The sequence below is a fragment of the Rhinatrema bivittatum genome, chromosome 18, assembly GCF_901001135.1.
Source record: "Rhinatrema bivittatum chromosome 18, aRhiBiv1.1, whole genome shotgun sequence".
Taxonomy (NCBI): Eukaryota; Metazoa; Chordata; class Amphibia; order Gymnophiona; family Rhinatrematidae; genus Rhinatrema; species Rhinatrema bivittatum.
The window spans coordinates 47,393,653-47,416,616 of record NC_042632.1 but is presented as its reverse complement, the minus strand read 5'-3'; the positions used below and the strand labels follow the sequence as shown (position 1 = coordinate 47,416,616).

The following is a 22,964-nucleotide window of genomic DNA, read 5'->3' as shown; positions in this document are numbered from 1 at the left end:
ATCATTAAAATAAAATCGTCATGGTCCTGGGTAGCAAAGGGTGGATTTAGAAGAATACAGTGCAGTGGAGAGGGGTTACCCAATCGGACAACCTAATCCATGTATCAACCAGGAAACCTTCCCAATGCCACCGCCACATCCCAATATGCATCTCCATGTCTGGTCAGCATCTAGCTTAGGACGTTAGTAAGAAATATATTTGTGAATAAAATCGTTTTTTTTTAATTTTACTACAAAGTATTCGTTAGTCCCTACTGGTATTAGAAAACGACAGGCACAAGAAAATAATTAGAAACGATTTTTCTCATTTGGGTCAACGAGTACACTTTTACAATGTATCTTAAACCTAAGTACTACTGATAATGAGGTTTTAAATTATCCTCTTAAAATGTATTTAGCATGATTGATCCTACCGAATACTGCAGAGAACCTTATGATGCCAATATAATTCTACTTAAATTGACTGTTCTAGGTTCCAACCAAGGATATTTTACATGAAAACAACGCTTACCTGCTAATCTGGGAAACTGTCTCCCATGAGTTGAATCGTTATATTATTTTTATTTCCTTACGTCTTTTATTCTTTTCAAAGTCAAAGGGACTCGAGCTTGTTAAACCCACCTTAGAAATCTAATGCACATTATGCTGTCTATCCCTGTAAAAACCTGCCCCAGTCCTGCTTTTAAATTTGCTCCTGTAAACGGGTTTCACAAGACGAGAATCTGAGTCAGATGTGACACTGTGCAGCTAGAAGCACATTATATATATCGTGCATGTATGTATATATATATATATATATATATATATGTATATATATATGTATATATATATATATATATATATATATATATATATACACATATATACACACACACACACACACGTTCAGCAAAAGTGGTTTGCTTAAATCTTCCAGTACCTAAAATGAGGTAAACCCCACCTCCCTTTGGAATAATATTTTGTAAGGTATTTGTCAGTATTGACGAAGTGCAGGGAACCCTAAGGAATTTCCACACAAGGTATAACGATGTCAAGGACTGCAACTTCAAGGCTAGACCAGCAATCAGCCCTGTAAATGGGGAGGGTGACTTTGTCTGGAAAACATATCACGTGTAGGGATAACTTTCTAACCCTTCTGGGCTGCTTATTTTGCATTCTTTTTTTCTACTCTGTTGCAGCAAGTGCTGCCTATTGCAAATAATTACAAATAATGCAAAAACAAACAAAAAAAGGTTTTATAGTGCTTGAAGCTTCAAGCACTATATTTGTATCTACCTCCCTCTTAAGGTAACTTACAGGCTGTGCGACCCGGGAGCTCTTAATTAAGGACCCCTTCTCTCTCCCGAGGTGATTGCGATTACACATTGCCTTGTTTTGGAAAGCACCGTGAAAGGGCTCGCGGCGGTCCAGATAACGAAATCGCCTTTCCCGACCCTTGAAAAAGTCGAGCAATCCTTTAAAACTAGCAACGCCTCGTGGATTTCGTGCACGTGAACAAGGAGGCTACACGGTCCCCATGCAACCTCCAAGGCCCTTTTAGAGTAAAAGCAGGAAAGGGGGTTTTAAGGTAAGGGGGGTCCCGGCACCAGAAACAATTGTACCTGAAATGCTGACAACTAAAAGGGTGCAAGAGGAAGCAACCAAAGTCTCAGAAGCAGGCACTTTCTCTCTGTAGCTTGAAATCCAGAAATCAATGCATCAAGTCAATGTGCTGCCCACGCCACTCAGAACTACACAAAAGTATTTCAGAACAGAAAGAGGGCAGAGCTGAAAGCCCGGGAAAGCAGAACTTGCCTCGGTCATTCATGTCCTCGATTCGCTCCAGCGCTGGGCTCCAGCCCCTTCCTCTGCTCTTCGGATGTGCCCAGATGTTCAGAGCAGCAGGCTCCGTGCAACCGCACCCCCCCCCCCCCCTCGGGGAAGGAGGAGGAGGAGAGCTCGAGCCCGGGCAGCACGAGGAGCTCACCCAGCAGATTCCCCCCCTCCCTCCCTCCAGTGGCGCGCGCCGGCGCGCTCAGCGCTTTGGGGGCTTCTGGCGGAGCCTCCGCAGCGCCCGCTGACGTCACCGGCAGCCCAGGGCGCCGCAGGCTGCGGAGGGAGGGGAGGTGGGGGGGAGGGAGATGCAACCTGTCCTGCCCCTGGAAAAAAAAAAAAAGGGGGCTAAGGGCTTCGGGTCCATCCATTCCGTCTCCTCTGCAAAGCTTGCTAACCAAGCAACATCGAAATTCCTGGCCATGACAAAAAAAATGATGTTATGCCCGGGAGTGCAGTCGGATTTAAAACTCTCATATAGGTCCCTCACACCGTGGCTCTCCTTGCTCCTCACTCGATTCCAATCTCTGTTTTCCTTCATGTTCTCGGAACATTTTTTAATTTTCACCGCAAACAGAGAAACATTTGCAAATATACCGATTGTAGAAACATTAGACGCATTGTTACTTTTTGTTAATGCACAACCCAATCACGTAAATAAATATTAAGCTCGGATGAACTTAGTTTAAATTGATGGGATGATTGTATAATAAAATAAGCTGGTAAAATGCATGAGATAATAAATATGCCAAGGGTCAGTTTTTCCTACGAACGATAAATATCCGTCCATATATGTCTGATTATTGCAACCAGAGACGTTTATCTTTTCCAGTCCATTGTTATTGACAGATAAATTGCTACAGTTTGAGCTCATTTTTCCTGCTGATAATAAGGTGCTAGCGAGGAATAACAAAGCCTGGCTTGGGGATTTGGTAAAAGATTCCTTTATGCTCCTCGGCTTAATCCTCCTGTTTCTCAAGTTAGCCGTACCGTTTATTAAGTCGCTAAATAACAGGATCCAGAGAAGACCTGCAAATTAAGCTTTAATAGGCTGGGGGTATTTAGAGGAGGCAGCGAAACGGGCTGGTTTGATCGGATTCGAGTGGACTTGGATCCCCCTGGGGGAGCTTCCCTGGGTCTCTTACATTACATAATTAGAGCAATGGTGTGTGTGAACCGTAATAAATAATCACTGTTATATCACAAGCCAGCGTTTCAAATAACCCGTACTAAGGGAGGTCACACATAAATAACAATGCAATAACTCCTGATCCATATATTGATTGAAAAAGAGGAAATGTACAATTCTAATAGGGTGGAAATCAACCTTTCTGATTTTTTGTTAACCTGTTCTTTTGTTTAAAAAAAACCAACAAAACCCAAAAAACAAGTGCGTCATTTTTCAGTTAAATACGTTAATGCAATCAGCATATGGTTAAAAAGAGTACAATTAACTTCCATTCAGGATAATTGATTTGTCAAAAGCACTGAGCTTATAATAATAATAATAATAATTCTAAAATAGTGGCTGCTGTCTGAAAGAATATAAATACTGGGTGTGCAAAGGTTTGGCTGGAGCTGGAAGCCAGACGTGGGCTGGCCTCAGAGAAAAACATGCAGACAATATGCAACAAGTAGAAGAAGCCTGTGAATGTGTGAGGGTATCTCTGGGTGTATGGATGTGCTGTGCCCATATGTGTATCTATATCATAAGTGCGCCTACATGTCTGTAGAACACACACAGGCAGGCACCTACTTAGGTTACTGGCACTTCCCTAATTGTATTTATTTATTTATTTATTTATCTATTTATTTATTTATTTATTTAAATGGGTTTTTTTTTTTTATACCGAAGTATAGCTAGATGCCTTCACTCCGGTTTACAGATATAACAACTTAGTACATTTGTCAACATCTGATACAAATAGGGTATAACACTAACGGATATAAATTGGAAATATCAACTTCTGAAACATTTTAATTTTAAGGTATATATAGAAAATACTGCCAAAATATGTCATATACCCAATCACTCTACTACAGACTTTTATATAAATCTTTTATTTGGTTCTGCTACAAAATTTATACTTTTAAAACTTACACATTATAATGCCCACCCTTTTCTTTTAAACCATACTTACACACCTCATACCTACCAAACCTACTACACTAAAGACCACACCATCAAACACACTTCTAAAAGTCAAACCATCATTATCATACTTCCAAAATCCTCCTGAATATAACACCTTACAGAGGCTATCTTAGCTTTCAGTCATAAATTATCACTGTGATAGATATATCAGATATATCTATATATCTATCTATCTATATATGTTATTTAATTATGAATGTGATATTCCGCATCTTCCCAAAGTTGGTCTCAAGGTGCATTACAATAAACTTAAATGAAGTGAGGCAATAGTACTGTGTATTGTCTAATCTGAATTTGTAATTAATGAAGCATTGGGTCCCAATATAGGAAATCCCATTTCTGAATAGACCCAGTTGTGACTCTGTTGTGTATAACAGTCCTTCCTGGAAATATTTTGCTTTTTAAAAATGATCTGGGGCCAAGTATGCCATTTGTCTATATTTTCATTTCTGTGTGCCTTTAAGAAAAAAAGGGTAAAAGACTTCCCTAACCCTAGAGAGTTTACAATCTAAGAGCCTCTCATTTACTAAGCATTTTCCGTATAGAAGCCTTAGTAAATCAGGCTCTATAAATCTGTACCTGAGGCAACAGTATTTTTTTGCATGGAAGTATTTGGTGGGTTAAAAGGTAAAACAAAACAAAACAAAAATGTAATAAACCCTCTCTGGAGAGCTGTAAACAAGAAAAGCGTATTTATATTTGTTACTGCCTGCCAGACACTTAGCTTTGCTTGTGACTCTTGACATTATGTCTGCGGTTTCCGCGCTAGGCGGTGTTCCTAACCAGCAGTGATTCCAGTCCAGTCCAGTCCAGTCCAGTCCAGTCCGGGGGCACCACGTGCCCCCGGACTTTCCTAGAGCCCTGATCTTGGATTCTAGAGCCCTGATCTCGGATTCTAGAGCCAACCCTTCCGAGAGCTCTTGCAGGAGCAGGAACGAATCTTCTGGCGTGTCCCAGCAAATTAGTTTAATCTACCTAAAATACTTAGATTGCTTCTGTCCTATACAGCCTGTTGCAAAAAAATATAAAGAAAGTAGCATGCATAGAACCCAGGAGCAGTCGAGTGCCACGCTTGACTTTTTATTATTATTATTATTATTATTATTAATAATAATAATATTATTATTATAGTAAATGGGTTGACATGCAGGGCATTAAGCTGCTTTTTTAGACTAGAAATTTATATTAACTACAGTGTTTTCTGGTTTCCAATAATGTACTCCAACCCTATAATTTAGGATGGAAGTAGCCGCTGCCGAAGCGCCGAGAGGTGATCTGAGCATAATAATAAAAGCGTTTGAGAGGAGCAGCGCTTCATACACGAAATTAACACCGGGCCTTGCTTCCTGCTGGGGCAGCAGCTAACGCGCCTTTCCTGTTCGCCTCCCTTCAAACTGCCGCAGCCTGGCAGCTGCTTTCAAGGTGCTCCGAAATTAGAGAGCAGAGAGAGAGAGAGAGAGAGATGATTGCATCGAAATCAATGTTTAATGATGTGTTATTATCAAGTCCTCTTCAAAAAAGCTGTTTGTATTAGAAACGGACGAAAATTATAAACGAAAAAAAACCAAAAACTTTTCACAGCTTTTTTTTTTTTTTTTTTTTTTAGCCTATGGCTAGCGGAACATGCTCGGAGTTTGATCTGAGGAGTCCTCTTAAAAGGACGATCATCCCCCGAAGGGGAGAAAAGCCAGGGAAAATAATAATTACAGCCAATGTACCTAATCATTTCAAAGCTTGCTGGCTCTGCATTGTCCTGTTTAACACCGCTGTCCGTTAGGAGTCATTTTCTTGAAAGGCTAAGGGGACCATATGGCATTTGTGAAAGAGTAAGCAACACTAAGGTACACACACTACACCCTTAATAAAGCTGCCGGGGGGATTTAATTCTTTAAGCTGTAGGGACTACTTAGGTATCTTTTTTTTTTAATTTTTTGAGCTGGGAGCCTGAATGCACAAATCTCTAAAACAGAAACGATAGGAACGTCCCTTGTATTCTTCACGGAAATACCCGATGCACTACCACCTCTGTTTTACAATTTTCGACCGAATGTAGAAGTTGTATCGTTTCCATATAGGAAAATTATTGTATTTCTCAATTTCTTAATTCCAAATATGGAGAATAATACTACTAATAATGGAGAATAAAACACTGCAGGGAAAGTTTCCTTAGTCAACAATCAGCAGTTCTTCATGGCATATTCCACTAGCAAAACCTTCAAAACACCTTTTAAATTAAAGGCGATTTTCTACCGTGATCTGGGCTATGGGGAAACCGAGGGTACCTTTATGCATATATTGCTGTATATGAGAGCTATTTTCTAGTTTGTTTTTTTTTTTGCACATCTTTTATTTAGGCTCCAAACTAGAGTCCTATGTAACAAACAAGGCTCAAACATCCTTATAGGTTTTATGACTGCAATTTGATCTCTCTATTTTTGTTTTTGCTGGGCTTTTGTAACGATGAGAGCACTGTCTGTGGTTAATAGAAAAACCATACTTACTTACTCACTTAAGGTGCTTCATTACTCCCTGCCTTAGTGGTAACCTGTGCTACGTGTTTTGCTATGCTTAGATGGTAATGGGGGCAGTTGCTAATATATGAAATATTGATGTGCTTCTCATTCTTTTGCTGATGTTGTTTTTTGATTTAGTTTTGAGGTATCCTGTTTACTTGACAGTTATGTCACACCATATTTAATGACTTTCCAGAGATGTATCTGTAGACTTTCTTCCAGCCAGAAGAATGGATTTTGGTATTAGCAAAAAGTCACTTAAGTCTAGACATTGATCCATGTATCTACATACATCATATCATGGCTTTTGGTAAATCATTCTATTAGACATTAAGAATGTCTGTATCAACCTATCATTCGTCTTTTCTTTCTTCTAGCAGTATGTACATTAAAGATATAAAAATAGCTATTTTAACTAACACATATACTGTATTGCTGTTTTGAATATAAATGAAGATACGAAGATAAGCATTGTGAATGCAACATGCTGGTTGTCTGTATTTGCTAATCTCATCTTGGCCTCTCATAACCTGCCGTCTGTAGTGTATCCACATGCCCTAGCCAGTGCCACCATAAATCTTGGGTTCATAGAATGCAATTTGACAGGAGATCATGAGGATTGGTGAATATTGTTTTTAGTTTTGCCATACAGTAAAACAATAGGGGATCTGCTATTGTGGACTTTTAGTTCTAAGTTCTGGAAGATATGCCAATGAAACGTAAAGTGTGCTTTTCCTTAGATCTAATTTGTCTTTACTTCGTGTCTGAATATGCTCAGTTAAATGGTTGATAAAGAACAGATTAAAAAAAATCAAGCCAGAAAAACCAGCAATAATCACAAGTTATTCATTATATTACTCAATATGCATTAAGTTGTCATATGAATAAAATAGGAATAGGCGAGTTTCCTTTGACAGTTTGATTTTTGGGTTTTGATATTTTTTTTTTTACCTTAAATTCTCAGATATTCAGTGTCAGCATTTGCACCAGTTCCAAGCTGACTCTGAATTAATTGCACAGATTTGTAGTACTCTGTGATTGAGGCATTCAAAGAGCTGCACTAACAGAGAACATCCGTGATTACTGACATCTGAATCAGTTCAGAATTGAGTAAATATGAAACTTTTGAGTTGAGCTATAAACGCTAAGGCAACTGATGGATTCATGGCCTGTCCCAATTTGAGTCTGATTATCCAAGCCTCCTTTCTGATGTTAATATGGTGTGAATTTAATTTTAAACATAGTAACAAAGTAGCTGTTGGAACACAGGAACCAGTTGGCTTACACAGTCGGCCCTACACTGCCATAGCTAAGGATATTTCCCGCTTTTGCACAACTGTACAAGCCTGACTACCTGCAGGAAATTGCTTTCCCCATTTTGTCCTAAGCCGGGCAACATGCATAAGTCATCCTGCTTCCTACACTAGGAAACTGAGAATGCATGGTGGTCAACCTCTGTCTTGCTAGCTTAGTGCTTTTTCCCCCCCATGCTATATCAATCAGAAGTGACCGATGCTAGATGAAGATGTCATGGGAAAGCAAATGATTTCAGTTACAGACTAGGAAAAGCATCACTGTGCAACTGGCTTTCAACACACCCTTTCAAAAGTGAGAAATGTTTAATTAATTCAAAATGGAAAATCCTATAACGAAGACCTGAAGTGACTTCATTAATTGTTCTAGTGCAGAGTGATAAAAGCCGCATTGGTCCAGGATCCTTGCCAGGTTCTTGTACCTTTTATTGGACCAACATGAGAATCTGATGATGCTGTTCTACGGATGTCACCTTAAAATTTCTGTCTGAACATGAGATGTGTTTGGTCTCAAAACCTCTGAAGCACCATGTTGGAAAGTCCTTATGTTGGCCCAATTGATTTTTTTTTTAGAGCTCTATTTAGCAAAAGCTTTCATTTAATCTTCTTTTCTTTTTCTATGCATGGTTCCCATTCATGTGGGTGCAGTGTCCGGGCCCAAAATCTGCCAGTGCTCCCTGGCCAAGTTCAGTTCTGTTCCATGTGCTTCGAAATGCTGGTGAACATATTGATGCACTTCACTTTTGGTCTTTTGGGGATTTGTCCCTTCCACCTGTATTTCCATTGCTTTTCTGCTGAAATAATGCTTGTCTCTTCTTGCCACATGGTCAAACCACACCAGTCATCTTTCCCTCATCTTCTATGCAATCTCAGCCACTTTCAGCCTTTTCTTAATTTCTTCATTCCTGAACTTGTCACTTTATGTCATTCCAACGGTTTCTGCCAGTTGATGTCTTTGGGCAAAATCGCATAGAATTCTATTGTCCAAAGATTTTTTCCTTGAACTGACCTAATGAAGGTAGCTTAGCTCTTGAAAGCTAATCGTGGATGTATTAGGTTAGTCCAGTAAAAAAGTCTCACCTATAACTTGTTTGTTGACACCTATTTGTTTCATTATTTCTATTTATAAGTCACTTTTTTAAAGGCATCATCTAATCAAAGCAGTTAATGGAAATGAGGGCTGATAGTAGACAATGTGTTATAGCAAACATTTTTGAGCGAGAGAGAGCACCTCATTATAGAGTCAGTCTGACACTCTCTATATATGTACCACTATAGAGGGACACTTTGAATCGGGATGGGTTTTGGAAGGTGGGCAGCATTATACAAATCAACTCCTCTTGTTATACTTTTCATCCATTATATTGACTACAAATGTTTAGTGATGTCAAACCCCACCTCACCTTCCAAAATCCACCCCGATTCAAAGTGCTCCTCTATAGTGGTACATATATAGAGAGTGTCAGACTGACTCTCTCTCCCCCCCCCCCCCCAAATGTATTAATCAGTGTGCAAAGCAAAAAATAATGCAGGTACATAAATTGCGGGAGCGGCGCTATCTCTGCTATATTTATAGCATTTTGATAAATCTAGGGATTAGTTGGTGAGCCCTCTGGGGACAGAGAAATATCTCTAGTATCTGAATGTAATCCACTTTGAAGTGTCCGAAATAAATAAGTGTTAAAATAAACAAAGCATGAGCATATTAAAACAAATAAACCAAAATCAGCCAATATAGATACAATCCAGATTAGAGAGCCTATATTTAAAAAAAGAGATCATGCACTGACCCTATACCAGTCAAGCCTCCTAAGTGGACTAACACAGTAACCACAATACTTTGCTCCTTAGATATGGAATAGAAGATAGTCTTTGAAAACTAGATCTTATACTGAAGGTTCATCAAAATCACGCCCTTTAAGCTGTTTCCCTTGTGTGAGGAGTGTCTGAAAAATGTGGGTATCTCAGAATTCTTGTGATGTAGTCAGTAAAATCAAGAAATAAAAAAGGCTGAATTAAAAGACACAGTGCAATTAATGGATTGTTTTACAGGTTATATAGAAATAAAGATGAAAAAAAAAAAGTATGAAGAAGTAAACTGTTAAAAAAAATTGAAACTGACAAAGGGAGCATAACTCTTGAAAGTTAGTAACAAATACATGAAGTTAGTTCAATAAAGAGGACATTTGAATTTTATTTCTACGTATCCAAATTGACAAACTCAGCAACCATGCCACTTTGACAGAGATTAGAATCTTTTTTGCACATAAGGATTATTGTTGAGATCTAAGTCAAAATCTACTTCTACTATTATTTATCATTCCTAAAGCGCTTCTAGACCTAGGTAGCACTGTACAGACCTACGAAAGAGAGAGACTGCTCCAAGGAGTTTACAGTCTAGTTTACAAACCTGCATGATAAACAAAAATATTTATTGTAGAGAAATGGTTAAAAGCAGCCTCAAAAGGTGAGCATGACTAGTGATGGAGCATGATGCATTGACTCAGGAAGTCTATTCCAGGTGCAGCAAGGTGGAAAATGTGGCATTGGGAGATGGCAGTGGAGGAGAAGGGCACAGATAAGAGTGACTTGCTCGGTGATTGGAGCTCACGAGGAAGGGCATAGAGAGAAGATAGGTAATGAGGAGCAGCAGAATGAATGTACTTATAGGTGAGTAAGAGAAGCTTAAATTCAAACTGTATGGGGCCAATGGAGTGATCTGAGAATAGGTGCTACATAGAGTAATGTTGAAGGAAGATACTCTAACTCATGCAGCTGAATTTTGAATCGATTGCAGTAGGAGTCATGTGAGGGGCAAGTTGGAGACATCTAAGCAGGAGGTGATTAGAGAATGGATAAACATTTTGGTAGCCTGCTCAGAAGGAAGGGATGGATTTTATCAATATTATAGAAGAAGAAACACACTTTAGCAGTATTTTGGATGTGTGTAGAAAGAGTACACAAAAATGAGGGAAAACAAACACTAAACAATATAATAAAATATTAAATAAATATAGTTTACAAATAATTTACAATATATTTATTTATCAAAAATATATAGATGTAATCACATAATATACAATTTATCAATATCCTATAATTACAATGCTGGAAATGTCATTCCAATGTACCCAATGTCTAAAAATAAACTATAATCCACACACATCCATCATCATTCAAATTAACCTGACAGCCCCATATAAAACCAAGAAAGAGCAGAAATACAAACATGAATGCCAGAGAACATCAGGAAATGCTGAGAAGTGGGATAATCTCCCCTAAACTGGGATCTTTTCCACTTTATAGATATCTTTTATAAATACTATTCACCACTGCAATTATTTAAAAAAATGGAGTCTTCTCAATTCTTCCACCTTCTTCTATAAGTGTTCATAGTTGATATAAGAAGAAGACATATATATATAACAACCCTCATAACATCTGACGTTCCTGTTCCCGACAAAGAATTCTGTTTCACCCTCACATACAGGGCTTCTTCAGGGGAAACGTGACTCCCACCCCAATCTCTACAATGATAAACCCAAATTATTTAATAAAGGTAATATCACTATTTAGCATCAATGAATCAAAAACTCATTCATACTTATCAAATGTAGACCATCTTCATTTAAATAGTCTTCAAATTACTGATAGAATATAAAAGAAATAGATGCATGCGGCTAAAACCATGTGTCACTATCCAGCGGAACTCATACTCAAACTGTGAAATTAATAAAGAAAATAAAAATATTCAACCATAAATATAAGAAATTCAACCTAAATATAAGAAACCATCATGGAATATCAGCCAAATATAAAATGTAAACACTGTTACCTTGCCACTCTTGGAAAACACAAATCATGATGAAACCATGTCAACATTTCCACATAATGCAACATCATTGTCCCAGGGATACTATCATTAATCAATTTTCAATCATCTAGATGAGTCTCAAACAGGATAACTAATTATAAAAAGGTATACCATTCAATTTGATTATTTAATCCATCTGGACTCCCAGTGTGACACTGAAAGATGAAATGCTGTTCTATTCTTAATAATTTCTGCAATATATTACTCCTCTCACCCAATCGAATCTGATATTTGGTATATCAGGTAACTCAAATGTGGTAGCCACATTTGGGAATGGCATTGGACCAGGAATATTTTTTGGATGCTCTCTCCCAAATGTTGGCGGCTCTAATTAATGTTAGTCTTAGAGAGCTGCAATATAGATTTGCACATAGAACCTTGATTTTTCCATTTCAGGCATATCATATGGGGATTAGTGAATCATCTGTGTCTTAAACGCTCTCTGTTAAGAACCATTATGTTTCATTGCTTGTGGTTTTGCCCTAGGATTGTATGTTTTTGGGAGAGTATATCTCATGGTAAATAAATCTATATCTTTGACCCTGGCACTTGCTTTACAGAATTATAGACAACCAGGTAAATTTTGGGGAAAATATTTTTGTCAATTTTTGATTAAAGCCTGCAGTATTGCAAAGCGATGTATTATGACTCGATGGTTAGTTAAAGAATCACCTACACTTGCGATGGGAAGTTTACAAATACTAGATCTATTTACGATGGAACATACAGTGTATCGCTCCTAAACAAAGAAAAGGCTTGCTGATTTTCAGAACATATGGGGACTTTTTGATAAGACTATCAGAGGACTTTCAGTCTTTATAGCCTTTGATATAATCCTAGATGCCACATATTTTAGTATTGGGTAATAATATATATTGGACATATTGTCTCAGTTTAGTCGATCCTGTCATCTCTATATGATCTGTATGCTGTTTTCCTGTTTACAATAACCATGTGTTGTAAAGAAATGGAGAGCTGAGTGGTAGGGTGGGGAAAGGGGGGGAGGGAGAAAATGTAAAAATGGGTGTAACAACTCTTCTAATGTATACTGAGGACGTTTTACTTGTTTTAATAAAGATGTAACTGAATCCATCTAAACAGAGGTTATTTTGATTTGATGACAATTATTGTCTTGTAGCAGCCTTAAGACAGAACTGTAGATGATGCTGTGCTTTATTTAGTTTTACAAGGTATTAATATTAGGTGTCATCTTTTGCTCCCATCTAACCTTTGATAAGAACATAAGAAATTGCCATGCTGGGTCAGACCAAGGGTCCATCTCAAGCCCAGCATCCTGTTTCCAACAGAGGCCAAACCAGGCCACAAGAACCTGGCAAGAACCTGGCAGTTACCCAAATCTCCTTCTATCTCCTCTGTCAGATGTATTCTCTTTTTGACTCATAACACTCTGGTAACAATTTAATACTGCTTATTGTATCTAGTATAATAATAATGCTGTTTGTCCAATTATTTGCTAAATTTAACCTAGTTACTTGCTGAGAGCTGATTTTTCAGAATCAATGGGCTATAAACTGAAATAAAAAAAAAGTGTAGTTAGTTTTCCTAGAAATACAAATTAGTTATGGGACGATTTACCTTCCATGCATCATGAGCTGCAAACTTCTTTTTCAGGTTAGTGATTCATTTCACTTTTCATGATGCAAATCATGATTCACAGATCCTTTTTTGGGGGGAGTTTTGTGTAACCGATTGAGTGGCACGTCTTTGGGGCTTTTTCAATACAGGTATCTAGGAAACCACAAGACAGGAGAAGACAAACAGCTTCTCCCACTCTGAGGGTTGTTTCGGCCTTTCAGGAAGTGGAAGCCTCTGTGGGATGCACAGGCTCTGATCAATGAGCCTCTCAAGCGGAGAGGTGCGTCTCTTCAGGCCTCATGATCCCAACCCATAATTCACAGCTCTGGGGTTGACAGATCACGATTTGAAGGGAGGTTCTGAAGCATAGGGAGAGATTTGGACCATCTAATATACCAAAATATTAAAAAAAACAAACCAAAAACCCCAACATTCTGTTCATCTGTTAGCGACATCATTCTTAAATATTTCCTAAAATGGAGGTTTCTGATTGTGGCTTCCCATTAGTTAATCAGTATTCACTTTATTTTTGAATTATATTGCATCAGCAAAGATACTTCTATAACTATTTCCTCTTTTCATAACTTCCTTTTTTCTTGCACATTGGTGCATTTGAATCTACAAATCAATGTCCATTTATGAGAGAAAGCAAACATTGTTTTCCAAGTGTGCTCCTGTCATTGTATATTGTGTATTGCAGGATTAGGGAATGCAATTCACTGTTTGCTTTGAAGGATTGCAGCTTACTGTGCATTATGCTTAAGTCAATAGTAATAGAACACTGCTTTTTTTACAGCATTAGGGGGGTACCCGCTCTCTCACTGCAAAGGCCCCAAAATACTGCAAACAGAAATCTTACCTTTTTCTTGAGACATTACACAAACACATGGTTAATATGTGTCTCTATTTGATTCCTAATCTTCTCCTACCAGAGAGAGGGTTTTCCAATTTTATGAAGGGTGGAGAAGTAGGATGGGAGCAAGTTTACTGCCCTGAGCTGAGTCGTGCCGCTAGAGTTGAGGTTAGACTGGAGAGGCTGAACAGTAGGGGGTGTAGGTTACAGCAGCGGGACTGGAAAAGGGCTACCCCTTAAGAGTCTCAGATTCAGGAAACTTTATTAAAATGACAGTTCAGACATGGTGTGGCCTTCTAGAAAAAAGTGTTAAAAATAAATAAATAGATAGGACTCTGGGAGTAACTAAAACATGAAACCGAACAGAGCAAATATATCCATGTAGGACTATTTGACAAACAATTGACCTTGGCATGAATTTAAGACACAACTTCCTGAGTTGCTCAAGAGGTTTTTTTTTTGTTTATTTTTTTTTAAAGAAATCTTTAAAGGAAATTCAACCTGTTTTCTTGGGAAGTGTCCCTTCTTGCTAAAATTCTGTAGTTTTCCACATTTCATTAACATTTTTCATAAGAGAAGTCCGTGAAACTTTTGGCAACATTTTAAGAATCTGAGAACATTTTGTCAAAATATGAGATCTCCATGCAGCGCTCAGTGTGGTCAATAAAGACTGTGACCTCTCTGCACCATATGTAAATTAGGAAATTAGTGGGATTGGTATGCAAAACTTTTTTTTTCACCCAAGTGCATAGAGGCTTAAAGATCACAACTATAAACAAGGAATACTAATGAGTTCATAGGTCAGAGACTTTTTGTCTAACATCTCCCATTTAATGTTTAAGTACAGAGTAGATAGCATAGCCCAGCCTGACCTCACAGTTTCATTAGCAGTCTGTCATAAAACTTCCAGGCACCCGATAAAGATACTTGGTTAAACTGTGCTTGCCATAAAAATACACCATTTCATTGCAAGCACATTTGTTTGGTTAGTGCAGCAGACAGAGATTTGATAAAGATAAAAAAAAGCAAATTGATTACAACTGGTCAATAAATGCCAAATCACTTATCCAGAAATTGGCTGTGTCAAGGTCAAATACAAGGATAAAAAAGCTGAATACAATATCTGTTTGTATTTAAATATCTATTATGCAATTATTCCTTGATATTGGGGGTGGAGGCAGAGAAAACAACATGAGAAAGAGAGAGAAACAATTAGCAAGGGAAAGAAAATAGAACAAGAAAAAGAGTGAGAGAAAACAAGAGCCTGGCCAGGCCCACTTTTCAGAGAATACACTTACAATGGCGTTGACATCAGTTTGCAGTGCCATTTCTAAACCTGCTCCTGCTGGGACAGGAATGATTGGGAGTTGCTCCTGCCTCATGAAGAAAAGTAATGGTAAGAGAGTTTGTGGTGTGTGTGTATTGGGAGAGGGAATGGAAGGGGGCGATCAGAGGGAACGCCTGGGAAAGTTATCCTCTTGTCAGTGGTGGCAAGATATTAAAACGAAACAAAACAGAATTTCATTCGTTTTTGTTCATTTTTCATTTGTTTTAGAAACGAGTTGAAATGAACACTGGAACAATTTCCCATTTCATTTCAATCAAATGCATTTTTGAGCAGAGATGACACTAACCAGCATCAAAAGTCTGGAATTGTCCTCTCTGCTTTGTAACTTTATGCTGCTATCATTACTATTATAGAAAGAAATACTCACTTTATTTTTTAATCACTTTGGAGGCAATTCTGATTAGCCCACATAACTGCAAATAATGCGGGTGCTTTTACTGTGTGTACTTTGTAATTCATTTTCAAAGGGAAACTAGGTGGGTACTTTATATCTGTGATTTGTGTGGGCTGTGGAGGTAAAATAGAGCACATGAGTCTGAAAATGCCAAGTGCATGCATTATTTTACTCCCCCTGATTTATACACAGCCAGAGGAGCTCCCCTTTTTAGGGTGACTATAAGTACACGCATTGTGAACTAGTTAGCCACTTCCAGGAGGGCAATTTACAGACAGGCCAGTTTACCTGGGTACATTATTTTTGGAAATTACCTTCCGCATGGATTACTTTGGCAAAACGTGAACAAATTGCCATGCCAATAAAGTTTCTTGAACCCGAATCTAGGAAAACAATGAGAGAAAGAGAGAGAGAGAGAAAATGGGGAGAGGCAAATAATTCACAGGAAATGACAGACAAAGCCACGAATACAAACATTAACGCACTCATCTGTCATTAAGGGAGAGATGACAGATAGCCCAGGGTACCCAGGGCTAAAGCATCATGTCAAACACTTAATTTTTGTTCCCAGGATGAAAAACGAAAGGAGACTGGCAGAGCTGCATTGCTCACCATGGTCCATAATGATTTCACAATGCATGCAGGTCTCCTCTTCATCTTCACTGCAAAAAAACTAACTAGCTGTCTTCCGCTGATGCTGTCTGCCTGAGTGCTTCTGTTTACAGCAAATGATGCAGACTGGGTTTAACCGAAGAAAACCTGGGAGAGGGAATATTAAATTTACCGCTCCGCCACTGGACCAGTCATGTTTTATGGAAGCTCAAAGGGAACAAACTAGGGAGTAACAATCGAAAATATTTCCTTCCCAAAGAGGATGGAGAACATATGGAATAGCCGAGCAGGGTAGGTGGTGGAGGCAAACAGTCCTGGAATTCAGGAAGGTATGGGATATGTACAAAGGGATCTTAGCAGTAGTGAAGGGAAAGCCACAGATCAACTGGGGGTCTATGACACTGCAGGAGGCTGCAAACTGGACAGACTGGATGGGCCTTAGGGTCTTTATCTCCCATTGCAGGCTGCGCGTCTGTGTTAAACAAAATGTTCTTGTTCTACAGCATTAGACTTGTGTGGTCTGTTGGCTTAAGACTGGAGATTAGCAGCAGGCAAGATCATACAACGCCAGCTTGGCAAAAAAAAAAAGAGAGAAATAACTCAGAAACAACACGTAGTAGTGTGGGGGCGGTGAATCACATACAAATAATGGAAACCAATGGTACAGGTAGTCCTATTATGGGTTTGTCAAAGGATATCTCATCACAGCGTTATGCAGAAAACACATTGCTACTGGCTATTCCGGTGTTTCCCAAACCAGTCCTCAAGGCACACCCAACTGGTTTGGGTTTCAGAAAGGCCACAATGAATATTCATGAGACATGTATTTGGACAAGCGTGTCTATCTTCTACATATACATTGTGGGCTGTTCTGCAAACTAGACCAGCCGGGCGCACCTTGAGGATCGGTTTGTGAAACACTGGGCTATTCACAGAAAAAGCGTCAGTGAAACATTTTTGTTTTTATAAGTCCAATTGTCTAAGAGCTGATTGTCTTGATTACCTCTCTTTCCTTGGAAACACTATGAACAAGTTATTGCCGCTATGTCTCTTTTAGACTGTAAAGGTGGTAGCCATAATTCAATAATGTTTTCCTCTCTTTCAGTTAGTTGGAATGAGAATTGGATTGAGAAGTCATTTTATAGGAAATACACTGCCAAGAGCCCCTCTGATATGCAGAAAACCCAATAATATTTAATATCAAAGAAGGAATTGATGTGAAACAGGGACAGAGGGCCTTCAACTGAGAATTTCTTGGAAATGGTCTGATTTTCATTGATAGTTAAAGTAATTAGTGGGTAGGAACACCATTCCCCATGCCAAATAAAGTTACAGTTACATAAGTAGGAGCACAAGAGGATTCAAGAGTAACATTTACTGGGCATTTTTGGATATTAATGAAGACTTCATCCCACAGAAAACTGGTTGGATCATTTAGGTTTTGATACTAGATTGCCTTTTTCAGGCATACTGACCCGAACAACATTGGAGGAAAAAAAAATCCTTTATGAGACAATAACCAGTCATGCAATAGTAGAAATATAATCAAGCTCACATAAATCCACAAAATTATTATAAATAAATACATAATTAAATGGAGTGACCCTGGTTTGGTATGCACTCTAGGGTTTCTTGCATAGTATGCTACCTTTTGTGCATGCTAAATGACCTTAGTACGCATGCTAAAATTTAGTACTTAAGACCATTAGTATTAACACCAAATATTAAACCATTAAAAGATATGTCAATATTTAATTGGATATATTATTTTACATTTTATGGGCTTGGCACCAATCTTTAAAAAAAATAGTCTTTATCTTTACTAAAAATTTTTAATCGCTAATGCCATAGCTCTAAGCAATGTACAAGGAGAACAGGAAGGGAAAAACAATAAACTGAGGAAATATGACAAGAGGCGAGTGGCACATTATAGACTAAATCCCAGTATCAAGAAGGATGGTCAATAATATTTAAGAGTCCACTTGTTTTTGTAATGAAGCAAGTAAGATTTATTGAAGACTGCAGGCTGGCACTAGTACATTGATAATCCATCTCACATGGTCCCCCGACACAGAACCGTGTTTCGAATTACTGCGTCGGGAGGGACCTTTACCCAAAACAAGTGTGTAAGATAGATTCTGGGATTATCCCATGTTTGGTTTGGTCCTCCACCTTTTGGACATGCTATAGACTAACCAATTTATTGAGGCATGAGCTTTTGAGGATCAAATCCACATCAGGCGTCATAGATAATACATTGAAATTGTCAGCTCAGTGTTCTGCGGCAGTCAAAAAAGCAAACAGAATGTTGGGAATTATTAGGAAGGGAATGGTGAATAAAACAGAAAATGTCATAATGCCTCTGTATCGCTCCATGGTGAGACTGCACCTTGAATTCTGTGTACAATTCTGGTTACCGCATCTCAAAAAGGATATAGTTGCACTGGAGAAGGTACAGAGAAGGGCAACCAAAATGATAAAGGAGATGGAACAGCTCCCCTATGAGGAAAGGCTGAAGAGGTTAAAGCTGTTCAGCTTGGAGAAGAGACGGCTGAGGGAGGATATGATAGAGATTTTTAAAATCATGAGAGGTCTAGAACAGGTAGGATGTGAATCAGTTATTTAATCTTTCAGATAATAGAAGGACTAGGGGGCACTCCATGAAGTTAGCAAGTAGCTCATTTAAAACTAATAGGAGAAAATTCTTTTTCACTCAATGCACAATTAAGCTCTGGAATTTGTTGTCAGAGGATGTGGTTAGTGCAGTTAGTGTAGCTGGGTTAAAAAAGATTTGGATAAGTTCTTGGAGAAGAAGTCCATTAACTGCTATTAAATCAAGTTGACTTAGGGAATGACCTCTGATATTACTGGTATCAGCAACATGGGATCTACTTAGAGTTTGGGTACTTGTAGCTTGGATTGGCCACTGTTGGACACAGGATGCTGGGCTTGATGGACCCTAGGTCTGACCCAGTATGGCAATTTCCCACGTCCTTAACAATGTAGTTTATTTCTGCATTTATGTTGTAAGATTCAGAGAATTGCAAAAATAGTTATGCAGATGAATACATTTCTGTGGGACAGAGAGGAATATCCCCTAAATTAGCTTGAACATTTTTTTTGCAAGGTGAGAAAATATGCTGTGGGCCAAATACTTTGGTCATTTGGTTATTTGAACAACTCTGAAATTCTAGAGACTTTCATTCAGAACTTTCAGTAGTAATTTTGTCTGGAAAACGGATATAGCAATGTAACTACATCATAACCTCAGGACTGTAACTACAATGTAACTACATCATAACCTCAGGACATAAGACATATCAGGACTTTAAGGAGACACTTGAGCACCCATCTCTTCCGTACCATACTCTTTAAGGAGTCACCCGATCCTTAAGGATCTCTAAGGAGACTTGATCACCCATTACTCCCACATCATATCCCGTTAATCTTGTTCCAATGCCTCACTCCCTTCCTGCCTACATACTCCTCCTTCCCTCCACCACTCAGTCTTACTCTCATAGCCACCTTATGCCCTATGCTACCACCACGCCTTATCCACTATGCAGCTGCATAATGACACTTCATTAAACGTATTTTGATATTACGCATACAGTCGCCCCAGTTGTTGTTCCCCTATTTATATATATATTATGTTACTCTATGATGAAGCATTTCACTATATATTATTGTTGAACTGTTGACCTGTTCTATGTTTATTGTTTATTGCTCAATGTTCTATGTTCGATGTAACGCCATAGCCGCGACAGTTATGTTCAATTGTAAACCGATATGATTTGATATCTTTGTTCAAGAATGTCGGTATAGAAAAATTCGAAATAAATAAATAAATAAATAACTATATGGTCAGGGGGTTATCAGGATCTGTCCTAGGGTTAGTTTGGTCTGTGGTCAATTGACTTTTGTAATGGAGCATGAGTGAAGGCAATCAGATTTGAGGAGGATTGCTCCTCTCTGTGGAAACAGAGTTTTACTTTAGTCAGAACCTGAAATAATTCCAAAGTTGTAGTTCTAAAACTGGTCTGACCTTATTTACACAAGACATTATTTACAAGCTATTCCACAGACACAATTGATTGCTCGCAGATCTCAAATATCGCTTTTGAGCATTCTATACATCTGACTGAGAGATTTCCTTACATCTCTTGTTGTATCACCAGTTATCTTCTCACACAAGAGCACAAGGATTTGATTAGCATGCTGCTTGCTACTGGCCCTGCTGAATGTTCTGGATTCCTCTCCTCCTGTCACTTTGGGGTTCTTCTATCTCATCAGTTTGGAATGGGAGCCTGGTTCCCTTAATGTTTGCTGTAGGAGAATCCCCTTTACTACTTACAGTTCCATATCACTCACTGATGGGAGATCTCTCACTGTTGGGTTTACGCATTCCTCCCAGGAGCTCACAACTTCACCTGGAGCCAGGTCTTTCTCGTTCTTAGCTCTGTTCTAGACAACCACACTCAGTATTCACTGGCTCAGTTACATATTCACCCCTAAGTCTGATTGCATTCTCTCAATCTGAACATCTAGTGAATATCTCCCTCTGGAGCTTGCACATGATATTTCTAGGGGCCTGGCAGCTTCCCCTTGCTTCACTGGCTTCCAGCTCAGTCAAAACCAGCTTTTGTTAGGCTACAGCACCATGAGTGCTAGCCAGGGTTTCCTCTTATTCATTCTAGTCCACCCATCAACAGTCCTTTGACCACGATTCACGAACCAGAGCTCCCTTTGCAACCCTGCAAACATAGTCCCTATGACGGTAACTTTCAAACCGGGATGCATGCGCACATTTGCATGCATACGTCAGTGTGCCCAAGTACTTGGCCATTTTATAACATATGCATGCATGTTATAAAATAGCCTGGCCGCTTGCATATATGCACCAGATTTTAAGTGGGCACACACAAAGCCCACTTCTACTGCATAAAATGGGGGATTTTCAAAGGGACTGTTACCTGGTCGCCCGGTGGATGAACTCCGGATCCTCTCATCCTGAATCTGGCACTTGGTAGGCACACTCCCGTGCACCTACAAAACTCCAACTGCAGTCAATTGTAAATCCCTCCTCCAAGTCCAGGAGGTTCCCCTAGCAAGACTTGAACCCACAGTCTCCAGCTGGCTGTGGAACTGAAGGTCTCCTGGTGAGCCACCAGCTCCAGTCAGCTACCACTGAGCTTGGCTTCCTGCCTGAGTCTCAGTCTTTATAATGATCTTTTTTTTTTGTATGCTATAAGTCCAGGCAAAACAAAAGGAATGTCCCAAAACAAGCCAGCAAGAAATTTAAAGTCCAGTCTTGCTGGCTTCTCTGCCACCTCCCTCATATCTCTGGCCTCTACCGATTTCCCCAGAGATTCCTCCACCCACTTGGTAGACTTGGAAATAGTTCATTAGCAAAAACAATTCCAAACCAACAGCAGTCTCTGGATTCCCAGGCTCACCTTTCCAGGCACCAAGGCTGCAGTCCCTCTCCTTGCAGTCTCTCCTGTGTGCACAGCTTCCTGGGAATGGAGTCCTTTCAGAGACAGGTGTCACAGCCCAGGATCCAACCTCTTCAGTCTCCCAAAGGAGACTGGCTGAGGCTCGGTTTTATAGGGTGGAGGCTCCTCCCCTAGTGGCCAGGGATTGGTTCTTGGGGCTCCACCCTTTTCCTCCCACACCTGTGTTTCTCGTCTCTTTACTACTGGGGAAGGAACCATGTGACTCCATAGTCCCTGTCACCTGGTTTTCCTTCCCTCTTAAATTTCTTCCCTGGGGGTTTTTAGTTCCTGGGGGATTTAACCTTCCTCCCTGGGCCGGCATAGTGACCTCGTCACAGGGACACACGCTGACGCTATTCCCAGTTTTACCAGTTTGACCCCAGTTCGCCCACTTAAGAGATAGGTACTCCAGCCCCCCCTGGTTCAATAACCTTCACTCCCCCCAGTTGGCCCTGACCCTTAAAACCGCACAGATCTGCCTAGTTTTCTTTAAATTTTAACTAACACGGCATCGATAGCAGAAATAGTTATGTGGCAGGGGGTCTTGGTGCATGCTGGGTTAGGTCAGTATTTACACCCCAAAATGTCCATGCCCACCCAGACCACGCCCACACCTCACCCTCTTCTGAAAACTTTCGAGGTGTGTATCTCTGGGGCATGAGCCCAACTTCTTCACGCATCCCCTAATTACCATGCACGTCGGGCTTTTAAAATTCACCTGGAAGACTGACTCCTAGGTATAGTTGCTGAGCGATGGCTGGAACTCCATCCCCCGGGGGAGGGGGAGGCTATGAATGCTGCCCCTGATCATCCCAGGGCACAAAAGCCCTGGCCCTGGTCTCCAGCCCAGTCTGCCTCAGTCAGGATAGCACACAGCACTATCCAGGGTAGGCCCTATCGCAGGTTATTTCCCCCTGCACTATTATATTGCACTAGGCTGGAGGAATATCTGCCGTGTACAACATCTTCCGGCAGGATGTGTATAAATCAAAGCTTTTC

At 39.5% G+C, this 22,964-nt stretch overlaps 1 protein-coding gene across 1 annotated transcript in view; it reads right to left on the bottom strand.

Annotated features, from left to right (window-relative positions):
* The window catches only part of PITX1 (paired like homeodomain 1), a 29,103-nt gene extending 27,197 nt beyond the window's left edge, over positions 1-1,906 (bottom strand). Inside the window, exon 1 of the mRNA XM_029583640.1 lies at positions 1,795-1,906. Within this exon, the coding sequence (XP_029439500.1) occupies positions 1,795-1,807 (13 nt within the window). The 5' untranslated portion in view covers positions 1,808-1,906. The remainder of the gene's footprint in view (positions 1-1,794) is intronic.
* Between the last annotated feature and the right edge of the window lie 21,058 nt (positions 1,907-22,964).